Below are 14,664 nucleotides of genomic sequence, written 5' to 3' on the forward strand. Positions count from 1 at the left end.
TTAGTATACTGTATTGGTGTTTTTCTTTCTGGCTTACTTCACTCTGTATAATAGGTTCCAGTTTCATCCACCTCATTAGAACTGATTCAAATGTATTTTTTTTAATGGCTGAGTAATACTCCATTGTGTATATGTACCACAGCTTGCTTATCCATTCATCTGCTGATGGGCATCTAGGTTGCTTCCATGTCCTGGCTATTATAAACAGTGCTGCGATGAACATTGGGGTACACGTGTCTCTTTCCCTTCTGGTTTCCTCGGTGTGTATGCCCAGCAGTGGGATTGCTGGATCATAAGGCAGTTCTATTTCCAGTTTTTTAAGGAATCTCCACACTGTTCTCCATAGTGGCTGTACTAGTTTGCATTCCCACCAACAGTGTAAGAGGGTTCCCTTTTCTCCACACCCTCTCAAGCATTTATTGCTTGTAGACTTTTGGATCGCAGCCATTCTGACTGGCGTGAAATGGTACCTCATAGTGGTTTTGATTTGCATTTCTCTGATAATGAGTGATGTTGAGCATCTTTGCATGTGTTTGTTAGCCATCTGAAGACCACAAACTATAAAACTCCTAGAGGAGAACATAGGTAAAACACTCTCCGACATACATCACAGCAGGATCCTCTATGACCCACCTCCCAGAATATTGGAAATAAAAGCAAAAATAAACAAATGGGACCTAATTAAACTTAAAAGCTTCTGCACAACAAAGGAAACTATTAGCAAGGTGAAAAGGCAGCCTTCAGAATGGGAGAAAATAATAGCAAATGAAGCAACTGACAAACAACTAATCTCAAAAATATACAAGCAACTGCTACAGCTCAACTCTAGAAAAATAAATGACCCAATCAAAAAATGGACCAAAGAACTAAATAGACATTTCTCCAAAGAAGACATAACAGATGGCTCTTGGAATTCTTGAGCCCCTGGAGGTCTGGTCAACCACATGGAGTCTAAAGAAACCCTTTGACTCACAAGATAAATAGCACTGTAAAAAGGTTAAAGTAAAACAGGAACTGCATTTTAGTATGCAAACTGATGATGATATCAGTTTGCAACCTGGGATTATAAGCAGGAGCCCCCGAAAATGCAATCTGAAATGTCACCAGTGAGTGGATACACTGCCCAAGGTCATTTCCGAACTGGGACTCCACGTTGCTGTTTACGAGGGACTTCCCAGTGCTGTTTAATTCTGGATGTTGGTCTGTGCGATTTGGTGATGTATGTGCTATTAATTCTCTCTATTGTTTCTATTGCTTTTATTTTAATGACTGTATATTGAAGTTAAGTCAAATAATCTACAAAAATTCAAATTGTTCATTTGTGTGTAATGAATGGTTTCTTTTGTTAACAAATCCTTTGAATCTAAAATGAAAGTAAAACTTTTGGCAAAACAGAGGCTGTAAGCCTTTTCATATCCTTGCAGCCTTTATTATTTGCCTTTTCATTTAAAGTTATCTTAGTGGATGTGAAGTGGTACCACTGTTGTTTAAATTTTTTTTTCCTAATGAGTAACAATGTCGATAATGTTTTAAGTGCTTATTAGCTATTTTACATTAAAAATTTTTTTATTAGGTTGTCTTATTATTATTGAATTATAAGAGTTCTTTATACGTCCTAGATAAAAATCCTTTATCAGATATTTTGAACTTAATGAAAATGAAAACAAACATTTCAACATTTACAGGACACAATTAAAACAGAACTGGGAGAACTTTACAGTTTTTAATGCTTATGTTACTAATAGAAAAGAAGAAAAATCTGAAATCATTAACTTAAACTTTAGCCTTATGGAAAGAAGGAAAAGAACAGAAAAATTAGTGTAAATAAAGAACACAATATAAAATGAAAACATGGTTCAAATTGATCTGTAATCAAAGTAAATGTAAACAGAGCAAATTCACCAGTTAGAAGACTCAGCCATGTCTTATTTGTAATAGACACACTTAAAATATACAATAGCAACAACAACAAAAAGTGAAAGCAAAAAAGGAAAAGCTATATCAAGAAAATACTAACAACAAATTGGTATAGCTATATTTGTATCAGACAAAAATGTAGTTTAAGCCAAACAATTACCAAGGATAAAGAGATAGTGATGAAAAATTTATCAAGAAAATATGATAGTTCTAAACTTGTATGTACCAAGTAATATAGCCTCAAAATAGAAAAAACAAATATTAATAGAATTTAAAGAGAAAGAACAAATCTGCTATCATAGCAAGAGATTTTAACACACTCCCTTAATATTATATATCAATCAGACTTAAGATTAGGAAAGGTATGAAAAATTTGAATACAGTTAAAAAGCTTTATCTAACAAGCCTATATAGAACACTGTATTCAATAGAAAATGCATGTTCTTTAAAAGCACACTGAGAATATTTGTAACATTCTGTTATATAAAATAGAACCTAATAGAACCCATGCAGGCCTCAATAAACATCAAATAGTAGGTTTCATGTAGCTCATATTCTCTGAAGACATTGCAATAAAATTAGAACCCATCATCCTTACACAACTGATTAACTGTTTATATGTTTTTGTGATATAACTTTTGCATCATTGTCATCATCTTGCATTGTGTTTTTTCCTCTCTTTAATGCACTATAAATATTTCCCACATTGTTACAAAATAATATGCTTGGAATAGTTCATGGTATTGATGTGAGGGAGGTATATACTTGAAGTCTGTAGCTGTTTATTCCTCATCTATTTTTGTTTAAGTCTTTATTCTGCTGCTGCTAAATCACTTCAGTCGTGTTTGACTCTGTGCGACCCCAGAGATGGCAGCCCACCAGGCTCCCCTGTCCCTGGGATTCTCCAAGCAAGAACACTGGAGTGGGTTGCCATTTCCTCCTCCAATGCAAGAAAGTGAAAAGTGAAAGTGAAGTCGCTCAGTCGTGTCCGATTCTTAGCGACCCCATGGACTGCAGCCTACCAGGCTCCTCCATCCACAGATTTTCCAGGCAAGAGTACTGGAGTGGGGTCTTTATTCTAAGATAAATTAAAACCCACACTGAAAAAGCAAAAGCTTTCATCTGCAAATCCTTACAATAGTTAGCTTTAAAGGTCAATATTTTTTCTTTTTTTGGTTTCTATGAGAACAGTGGAAGCTGTAGAAGCAAATCCTTATTTATTTGCTTTTTAAAAAAAGGAATCTTTTTTATCCTATAAAAAGTGAAATATCCAAACATGACTGTGGACCCTTTCAGAACAAGGTAACATTGTTTCTCTATCATTTTTGCCTGAGCCACTGAAATTTAGACACAAGTGCATTCATTAATGTACTCTAAAATAGAAAATCATATGTAACCTGAGAAAGGGCTTCTCAAAGATAAACGGATTAATAGAATGCTCTGTTCTACTATACAGTATCGCGTTCTATTCTATTCTACAGTAATAGAATGCTAAGTGCCAATCACAGAAGGAGTCTGCTGACAGATAAAGATCATGATGGTGATAACGATAAGGATGATGAGAAGAGGAGAAGAATAAGAATTAGGGTAGAAGCAAAGGAAAAGGAAGCTGGAGCAATTATAAAGGAGAGGAATAAGGACTGCAAATGGAAGACAAAGAGGAGAAAGAAGAGTTTCTCAACTCCAGTAGTACTTATGACTTGGACTTAAACTCTTCCTGTGAAATGGTAAAAAACTGAGATACACACACACACACACACTCACACACACTCATCTATATATTTGTTGTTGTTGTTTAGTCGCTCAGTCATGTCCAACTCTTTGCAAGTCCATGGATTATAGCCTGCCAGGCCCTTTTTCCGTGGGATTTCTCAGGCAAGAATACTGGTGTGGGTTGCCATTTCCTTCTCCAGGGGATCTTCCTGACCCAGGGATATAACTTGGTTTTCCTGCATTAGCAAGTGTATTCTTTACCACTGAGCCCACCACCTATATATATATAGGCTTCCCTTGGCACACTTTGGCATTTCCCTAAGAAAACTTCCTAGAGAAAATTGGATGGGGAGGGAGAGGGAAAGCAGAAATAAATCTTTCTGAACTTGAAACTCCTCTTTACCTCATTCCTTAAAGAGGAGGTTGAGAAAGAGAGTTGAACTTGGAGCTAGATAGAGTCCATATGGTCTAATGTAAGTTATTCCATCTATTTGAGTCTCTATTTCTTTGTGGATAAAGTTGGAGGAAATTGTTCATGATCCTATCATCAATTCCTTATGAGGGGTTGGATAATCGTGTGGCAATTGAGACTTTTGACTATATTGTCCTTATGGAAATAAGTGTTTGTGTCTGTTCCAACAGTAGGCTGCTATTCTCTAGGAAGGTCAGAGAAGACCTGCCATACATACAGAGATTTTGAGGATTAGGCTTAAGTGGTGATGACCATTCCTTGTATTGTTCTTCTAACTGGCTAGTTAAGGCTCTCATCAACCTTCCTGTTGCAACAAACCCTGCTACCCACATCTCCCTATACTCCTGCAGTATTAGTATAACTTTAGTGAAACATCCTGCAAGTGACTTCTGTGTCACTGGTTGCTGCTTAGATTCAGAGGCGTAGGCTCTATTTCCTTCTTTGTTTTTCTAAAACTCCAGAAACTCAACCTATTACCAGGATCCCCAAGAATGTAATTCTGAGAGCCCTTCTGCCTAGATACCACTTCTTTTTGCCAAAGACTCATAAGAAAACAGGGTTAACGAGCTTCCAGAGACAGCATTTGCAGAGATTCTCTCACCAATGGGTCTCCTTTTCCCCACAGAGCAATGCCATTTTCAACTCTTCATTGTTGTGTTTATAATTTTGTGACCTCTCTTGTTTAATAGCAGCTACCTGATAGCTGAGTGGTCTGAACAGGAGTCCCATGTACTATGAAAGCAATCCTGGCCAAGTAGCCTTTGGATGGAGGATTTATTCAGGACTCTGATCTATCTATATAAGAGAGTTGTATATGATCCTTTGCTCAGGGAGAGGAAAAGAAGAGATAAAGACTAGTGCTAGATAATACTTCCAGTCCACCCCAAAAAAAACCATGCCAGCAAAGTGGAAAACAATCTTCTCCTTTGTTCTGAAAAACCATTCACTGCTCTTTGGGAAAGAAATTCAACAGCTTGTGCAACCCATGTTTTTATTAATGAGATTGCCCCCTGAACCACAAGGGATCTGGCTTTCAAAAGCACACATTGTTTGCTCTTCAAAGCTATTCACATCTAATTACAGAGGAAATTCCCTTGTCTGGTAGGGAAGCACAATTTTTATGTAGTAAGGAAAATGAAAAGATCCAAGCAGAAAATTTACTTTTAACAAGATTACTTCGTCTAATGAGTATCTGATTATAAATTCTATTGAAAATAAAAGCAATAACAGAAAGTAAATGAAAATAAAGGGGATTACAAAAGCCCTGTTGTTATCCAGAAAGCTTAGATGAATCAGGCCCGGGCAGAACCAGGCATCGTTAACACACAACTATATGTGCTGAATTGGTTTATGATAAATGTATCTGTTGCAGTAGAGACATTTTCATATGGATTATTAAGAAATGTCACTTACATATGTATTTTTTCTCTTCATCACAGTGCTAAAACTGTTCAACCAATTTGATGTGGACTTTTTCTATCAAAGAGATTTCAACAACCCTGCTTTTCATTTAAACTCATAGGTAACTCAAAGTACAGAGCAACTTTCTTTCCCACACTGCAGATCATTGGTGGTGTTTTCCTTTGAAACATTGTTAAACACAAACATGAAGCAATCAAAAGAACCATTGTCTTCCCCTTTGCTTTTTCTTCAAATGAAAGCATTTATGAAAATATTTAGGTGGATAAATGGAGTATTGAAATTATAATGTCCCTGAAGTATTGATGGGGTTTAATTTATTCACATAAGTTTCAAGACATTCAAAGTCCTATGTTTTTTTTTTTTTTTTTGCCAGAAAAACAGACAGAGCTGTTATTGTACCATCTGGTCTGCATGAGGCATATCTTGGCATCCCTTAACTGCACATTTTATAAATGCTAAACTCCAGATGGCAATACATTGTAACAGTGGAGAGCTTTATAAAGGTTTCCAAAAAACAAATTCTTTAAAATGTGAATATTAGATACTCTAAGCAGGGGCTATGAATTTAAATTTCATACTTGGATTAACTGACTGTTAGCTGGACAAATTTCCTTTTATCTTATGCCTTTTCCCTTTCCTAATTAATTGCGGTTTTAAGAATTGAAAAGCTCAATCAACATAAATCATATGGCCTGATTCCTCACCCAAAGTTTAAGTTCTATAAAAACTTCAGAAACAGGGACCATTGGGAAACCTACATTAGCTGCCATTTTGTTTCAAGATAGCAGGATTATGACATAGGGGAGGTGTGTTATAGCACTCTTAAAGCAGATTATCAAATACCATTAAAACCATTTCTCAAAGCTGATATTTGGACTGGGAAGACAGGAAAATGTGAATGTTGAGCATTGTACTGAAATAAAGCCAGAGTACAGTAATGGTTAAGAATGTAGATTCTTAAGTCATAAAGGAAACTCTTCATTTTCTTAAGTTTTTTTCTCTTTCATCTGCATGTTTCTTTTCAAAAATAAGAACAACTGGGATCTGGAGTTTTCATCATCCTGTACCCAGTGGCTCAGTGATAAAGAACACCTGCCAAGCAGGAGACACAGGTTTGATCCCTGGGTCGGAAAGATTCCCTGGAGAAGAAAATGGCAACCCACTCCAATATTATTGCCTTGGAAATTTCATGAACAGAGGAGCATTGTGGGCTACAGTCCATGGGATCGCAAAAGAGTCATACACAACTTACCAACTAAATAACAACAACATACCTTACAACACAGTAAAAAGAACATATATCTCATAGTCACACAGAGTTTTATTTCAGTCTGAGAGTTTATAGTGGTTCTCTAAGGCTGTCACCTGATGTGAACAGTCAAGTCATTGGAAAAGACCTGATGCTGGGAAAGATTGAAGGCAAAAGGAGAAGAGGGTGACAGAGGATAAAATGGTTGGTTAGTATCACCAACTCAAAGGACATAAGTTTGAGCAAACTCCAGGAGATAGGGAGGGACAGGGAGGTCTGGCGTGCTGCAGTCCTTGGGGTCACAAAGAGTTGGACACAACTTAGCAACAACAACAACAACAAAGGCTGCTAAAAATAGTATCTCAAACTCGGTGGCTTAAACATCAGAATTTTTTTCTTAGAGTTCTGGAAGATAGAAATCTGAGATCAAAGTGCTGGCAGAACTGGTTTCTTCTGAGGGCAATGAGGGAAAGATTTGTCCCAGGCCTCTGTCCTTGACTTATAAAAGGTCATCTTCCCCATATCTTCACGTTGTCTTCCCTCTGTATATGTCTATGCCCAAATTCCTTCTTCTCATAAGGACACAAATTATATTGTATTAGGGCCTACCCTAAAGACCTCATTTTAACTTAATCATCTCTGTAAAGACCCTAGTTCCAAATATAATCACATTCTGAGGTACCTAGGCTTTTTTGGAGGGGGGCAGGGGAGCTTCAGCTTTAATTCTTGTCATTTTCATTTGTATGAAATATCTTTTTCCATCCCTTACTTTCAATCTATTTGTGTCCTTGGCCTAAAGTGGGTCTCTTATGGGCAGCATATTGGAGCCTTGTTTTTTTTAATCCAATCTGCTACTCTGGGTATTTTTTTTTTAACTTTACAATATTGTATTGGTTTTGCCATATATCAAAATGAATCCACCACAGGTACACATGTGTTCCCCATCCTGAACCCTCCTCCCTCCTCCCTCCCCATACCATCCCTCTGGGTCGTTCCAGTGCACCAGCCCCAAGCATCCAGTATTGTGCATTGAACCTGACCTGGCAACTCATTTCATATATGATATTATACATGTTTCAATGCCATTCTCCCAAATCATCCCACCCTCTCCCTCTCCCACAGAGTCCAAAAGACTGTTCTATACATCAGTGTCTCTTTTGCTGTCTCATATACAGGGTTATTGTTACCATCTTTCTAAATTCCACATATATGCTTTAGTATACTGTATTGGTGTTTTTCTTTCTGGCTTACTTCACTCTGTATAATCGGCTCCAGTTTCATCCACCTCATTAGAACTAATTCAAATGTATTCTTTTTAATGGCTGAGTAATACTCCATTGTGTATATGTACCACAGCTTGCTTATCCATTCATCTGCTGATGGACATCTAGGTTGCTTCCATGTCCTGGCTATTATAAACAGTGCTGCGATGAACACTGGGGTACACGTGTCTCTTTCAATTCTGGTTTCCTCAGTGTGTATGCCCAGCAGTGGGATTGATGGATCATAAGGCAATTCTGTTTCTGCTACTCTGGGTCTTTTGATTGGAGCATTTAGTCCATTGGCTTTTAAGGTATTGACAGATATGTATTAATTTCCATTTTAAATGTTGTTTTCCTGTTGACTTTGTATTTCTTCTTTATCCCTTTGCTTTTCTGTTTTCCCTTTTGTGGTTTGATAATTTTCTTTTGTATTATATTATGCTTATGTTCTTTTTCTTTTGGTTTTCATGAATCTATTGTATGTTTTTGATTTCCAATTACCCTGTTATTCAAGTATATTAACCTTCTGTGCTTCCTGTTCCTTGATATCTGTTGAATTTGAGAAGTTATCAGCCATCATTTCTTCAAATACATTTTCAATTTCCTTTTTACTTTCTTTTCCTCCTGGGATCCCTATTGTGTGTAGATTGGCACACTTTATATTCTCCCATAGGTCTCTTATTTTGCTTTCATTTTTTTCATTTGATTTTTTAGTCTGTTGTTCTGATTGGGTGATTTCCATTATTCTATCTTTCATATCATTTATTCATTCTTCTGCATTATTCATTCTGCTATCATTGCTTTAGCTTAGCTTTAACCTTGGTGAATGAGTTCCCTAATTTTTCCTTTTACACTTTCTAGTTTCTTTTATAGCGATCAGCATTTCTAATTCCTTCAGTATTTTCATTATCTCTTATTTTCAACTCATGTCTATTAGACTGAAGAGATCTATTACATCATTTGTTTTTTTAGGAAAATCCTCTTGATCTTTTCATTGAGAGTGGCTCCTCTGCTTCTTTTAGTTATGTCTCTCGTTCCATGAGTTTAGGAGAAACAATTATATACTGTGGTCTTAGAGGGGCTTTTTCTAGGGAGTGTCCCTGTGTCATTTGTATGGATTTATTTTTTGGTGTGAAAGTTATTTTTAGTGTGTCTGCCTCCTGCCTCTTTCCTCAGCATTTGCTGGCCATTACCCCTTGAGAGGAGGTGTAACTGGTGTTTTGGTGACCAGAGCCTGCACTAGACATTGAGCAGGGGCTCCTGTTTGCTATGTGGCTGTCACTACCCTGTCATGGGCCAGGCATGTTCCCCAGCTGTTGGAGTGGAAGTTTGCAGATCCATTTCTGAGCTGCCTTCTGAGCTGCAGTGTGAGGTAGGTGCAATTGCTGTGCTCTCACTGGAAGAGGAGCTGCCGAGTATTCCTCTGCCAGAGCTGTTAACCAGTGACACTGCTCTGTTGTGTTATCTGTCATACATTTTGCAGGCTTACAAAGTGCACCACGGTTGGCACTGCCCTTGACCCCATCTCATCTTTAGAAATTCTGGCAATGAGCCCTGGTATCTATCAGATATTGTTTTTACAAGGCCACCAGCACAGATGCACTGAAGTCAGGTTCAAGAACTGCAGAAGTTGTGCACCTGGATCTGCTAGGAGCACAATGGAGGCAAGCTTAGACCCTGGCCCAGTCCAGCCCCCAGGTGTGTGTGCCCACAAGTCCACAGCTGCTAAGGCCAGAGCTGTCTCAGCCATGTGAGCACTGTTGTCCACTCAGATGTCCTGTAGGGACTGAATTTACAAAGCCAGCAGTGGAGGTGTAAATCTGCAGCTTGTTCAGCCGAGGAGAGAGATTTCAGCCTTGCTTCCTAGGCCATGAAGGCCCTGGGACTCAGCTGAGGTTTTTAGCCCTGACTGGCTGTGGGCAACCCACTGGTGTCTGATCCCAGAGCCTCCTGAGGCAGCTGTGGGCTGTGGGATGCCCTGAGGTGGCAGCTGTGGTACAGAAGCCTGCTGGGATGGTGGCTGGGTTGTGAGAGCCCACCAAGGTGGTGGCTGGGGCGGGCTCTTCCAGAGCCCCTTGAGGCAGGGAGTAGCAAGTGGAGAAAAAGGCTGCCAAGGCAGCCCCACCTCTCCCTTTTTGTGTCACTCAACAATGGCACTTCAATCCTATAGAGGCCTGGGTTTCTTTCTCCACACAATATCAGTTGCAGCCATGGCACACTCCAGTGCCTTCAGGCATCTCCACGCAGCCAGCAGCACTTCTCTCTCCAGGACTGTGCTCTAAACCCCGAGTTATAGCACCCAGCCCTCACGCAGCCCAGCAACATGTGTCTAAGGCTACATGAGCAGGGTGTTAACACAAAGTTTGTGTAGGTCTCTCGCTATTCTGTCTGCCACAAACCAGTTGCCGTGCCCTTCTCTGAGCCTCTAAAGCTCACTTTCTGTACAGATTTCCCTGCAAGTGAGGGGGCTTCCCAGGGTACAGGCACCTTTCCTTTTTTCAGCTCCCTTCTAAGGCCACAGTTCCCATCCCACTTCCTCTTTTTTCCCTTTCAATTCTACCCAGTTACATGGAGATCTTTCTTGTCCTTTTCAGGTATTTGAAGTCTTCAGCCAGTGTTCTAGAGGGGTTCTGTGGGAATTGTTCCATTTGTAGATGTATTTTTGATGTATTTGTGGAGGAGATGAGATCCAAATACTTCTAGTCCACCAACTTGATGTAAATGGATTAAATGCTTCAACTAAGAGATATAAACTGGCTGAATGGATACCAAAACAAGATCCATATACATACTGCCTATAGGAGAACTACCTCAGACCTAGGGACACATATAGGCTGAAAGTGAGTATATGGAAAAAGATATTCCATGAAAATGAAAATCAAAAGAAAGCTGGAGTAGCAATACTCTTATCAGGCAAAACAGACTTTAAAATAAAGACTGTTACAAGAGATAAGAGTTTCCCACATAGTGCTAGTGGTAAAGAACCTGCCTGCCAATGCAGGAGACATAAGAGACGCAGATTCAATCCCTGCGTCGGGAAGATTCCTTGGAGGAGAGCATGGCAATCCACTCCAGTGTTCTTGCCTAGAGAATCCCTGGACAGAGGAACAAAGAGTCAGGCACGACTGAAGTGACTCATGCACACACAAGAGATAAGGGACTCTCCATGAAGATCAAGGGATTGATCCAAGAAGAAGATATAACAACTGTAAATGTATATGCACCCAGCATAGGAGCACCTTGATATATAAGGCAAATGTTAACAGACTCGAAAGGGAAAATTGGCAGTAACACAATAATAGTGAGGAACTTTAGCACCCCTCTGACGTAGGTGGACAGATCATCCAGACAGAAAAGCAATAAGGAAGCACAGGCCTGAAAGGACACATTAAACTAGATGGACGTAATTGCTATTTATAGAACATTTAATCTGAAATCAGCAGATTACGCATTCTTCTCAAGTGTATGGAACACTCTCCAGGATAGATCACAAGCTGGGTCACAAGGCAAACCTTGGTAAATTTATGAAAATTGAAATCACTTCAAGCATCTTTTCCAGCCACAACACTATGAGATTAGAAATTAACTACAAGAAAAAATATAAAAAGCACAAACACATGGAGGCTAAACAATGTGCTACTAAGCAGACAATGGGTCAGTGAAGAAAACAAAATGGAAATCAGAAAGTATCCAGAGGAAAATGAAAACAAAACAAACAAACAAAAAATGGCAAACCAAAAACTATGGGACTGGAAAAGCAGTTATAAGAGGTAAGTTTACAGCACTATAACTATGTTTCAGGAAACAAGAAAAATCTCAAATAAACAACCTAACCCTACCCTAAAGCACCTACAGAAACAAGAACAAACAAAACTCAAAGTTAGCAGAAGGAAAGAAATCATGAAGATCAGAGTGGAAATAAATGAAACAGAGATGAAGAAAATGGTGTAAAAGAATAATGAAACTAAAAGCAGTTCTTTGAAAAGATGAACAAAATTGATATGTGCTTATCCAGATTCATGGGAAAAAAAGGAAGAGGACTCACATTCATAAAAGGAAAAGTAGAAAAGGAGAAGTTACAATGGATACCACAGAAATACAAAGAATCATAAGAGACTAGTACAAGCAACTATATGCCCATATAATGGAGAGTCCAGAAGAAATGGAGAAATTCTTAGAAAGGTACAATCTTCCAAGACTGAACCAGGAAGAAATAGAAAATATGACCAGACTGATAACAAGTACTAAAATTGAAATGGTGATTAAAAACTTCCAACAGGCAAAAGTCTATGACTGGATAGCTTCACATGCAATTTATATCAAACATTAAGAGTTAATACCTATTCTTCTGAAACTCTCAAAAAATTTCAGAGAAAGAAACACTTCCAAACTCATTCTATGAGGCCACTATTACCCTGATGTCAAAACCAGACAAAGATATCACAAAAAAAGAAAGCTACAGGCCAATATCCCTGACGAAAATATGATCCAGCAATAACTCTTGGCATATATCCAGAGAAAACCATAATTCAGTAAGATACATGCACCTCAGTGTTCATTGCAGCACTATTTACAATAGCCAGACATGGAAGCAACCTAAATATCATCAACAGAGGAATAAAGAAGATGTGATACATATATACAATGGAATATTACTCAGCCATTGAAAAGAATGAAATAATGCCACTTGCAGCAACATGGGTGAACCTAGAGATTATTATGCTAAGTAAAAGTAAATCAGAAAAAGACACGGTATCACTTATATGTGGAATCTAAAAAAAATGATATTAATGAACTTATTTACAAAAGAGAAATGGACTCACAGACTTTGAAAACAAACTTGTGGTTACAAAAGGGGAAAAGGGCAGGGGAGGGATAAATTAGGAGTTTGGGATTGACATACACATACTACTATATATAAACTAGATAATCAACAAAGACCTACTTATAGCACAGAGAACTCTACTCAGTATTATATAATAACCTATATAGGAAAAGAAACTGAAAAAGAAACAATATATGTATAGGTATAACTGAATCACTTTGCTGTACACCTGAAACTAACACAATAGTACAAATCAACTATATTCCAATATAAAATAAAAATTAAATTATCAATTAAAAATGAAAAGATACATGCATTCTATGCCCGTGAACAGAGGAGCCTGGTGGGCCACAGTCCATGGAGTTGCAAAACAGTCGTACATGATTTAATGACCAAAAACAAAACAACAGCAAAAAAAAAAAAACCCAATACTCGTAGCAGCACTGTTTACAATAGCCAAGACATGAAAACAACCTAAATGTCCAAGGAATGGATAAAGAAGATGTGAGATATACAATACTCAGTCATAAAAAATGAAATAATGTATTTTGCAGGAAGGTGCATGGACCTAGAGATTATCATACTAAGCAAAGTAAGTCAAAAAGCGAAAGACAAATACCATACAATATTACCTATATGTGAAATATAAAATATGATACAAATAAATGTATCTACAAAACAGAAGCAAACTCACATACACAGAGAACAGACTTGTGGTTGTCAAGGGGGAAAGGGGTGGGAAAGGAAGGATTGGGAGTTTGGGATTAGCAGATGCAAACTAGAGTATATAGGATGGATAAACAATAAGATCCTACTGTATAGCACAGGGAACTATACTCAATATCCTGTGATAAATGACAATGGAAAAGAATATGAAAAAAAATATGTGTATGTGTGTATGTGTATGTGTGTATAACTGAATCACTTTGCTGTACAGCAGAAATTAACACAACATTGTAAATGAACTATGTTGTTGTTCAGTTACCCAATTGTGTTCGACTCTTTGCAGCCCCATGGACTGCAGCACACCAGACCTCCCTGTCCCTCACCATCTCCCGAAGATTGTCCAAGTTCATGTCCATTGCATTGGTGATGCCATCCAACCATCTCATCCTCTGATGCCTTCTTCTCATTCTGCCCTCAATCTCTCCCAGCACCAGTGACTTTTCCAATGCATTGGCTGTTCACATCAGGTGATCAAAATACTGGAGCTTCAGCTTCAGCATCAGTCCTTCCAATGAGTATTCAGGGTTGGTTTCCCTTAAGATTGACTGGTTTGATCTCCTTGCTGTCCATGGGACTCTCAGGAGTCTTCTCCAGAACCCCAGTCCAAAGGCATCAATTCTTTGGTGCTCTGCCTTCTTCACTGTCCAGCTCTCACAAACATACTAGACCACTGGGAAGACCATAGCCTTGACTACAGGCCTTTGTCAGCAGAGTAATGTCTCTGTTTTTCAAGACCCTGTCTGGGTTTGTCATAGCTTTCCTGCCAAGTAGCAATCATCTTCTGATTTCATGGCTAGAGGCACCATCCACAGTGATTTCAGAGCCCAAAAAGAGGAAATCTGTCACTACTTCCACATTTTCCCCTTCTATTTGTCATAAAGTAATGGGGTCAGATCTTAGTTTTTTAATATTTAGTTTTAAGCTGACTCTTTCACTCTCCCCCTTCACCCTCATCAAGATGCTCTTTAGTCCTTCTTTACTTTCTGCCATTAAAGGAGTATCATCCACATATCTCAGGTTGTTGATATTTCTCCTGCCTATCTTGATTCCAGCTCAGCATTTCTCATTCAGCCTGGCA

The 14,664-nt window shown here is 38.4% G+C and overlaps 1 protein-coding gene across 2 annotated transcripts in view; it reads left to right on the forward strand.

The window, feature by feature from the left end:
- Positions 1-1,013: 1,013 nt before the first annotated feature.
- Positions 1,014-14,664, forward strand: part of ZP2 (zona pellucida glycoprotein 2) — a 35,320-nt gene continuing 21,669 nt past the window's right edge. The window contains exon 1 of one of the 2 annotated variants that reach the window (XM_027527767.1): positions 1,014-1,219. In XM_027527767.1, the coding sequence (XP_027383568.1) occupies positions 1,086-1,219 (134 nt within the window). In that variant the 5' untranslated portion in view covers positions 1,014-1,085. The remainder of the gene's footprint in view (positions 1,220-14,664) is intronic. The other variant, XM_027527770.1, reaches the window with a different exon arrangement.

The sequence above is a fragment of the Bos indicus x Bos taurus genome, chromosome 25, assembly GCF_003369695.1.
Source record: "Bos indicus x Bos taurus breed Angus x Brahman F1 hybrid chromosome 25, Bos_hybrid_MaternalHap_v2.0, whole genome shotgun sequence".
Lineage (NCBI taxonomy): Eukaryota > Metazoa > Chordata > Mammalia > Artiodactyla > Bovidae > Bos > Bos indicus x Bos taurus.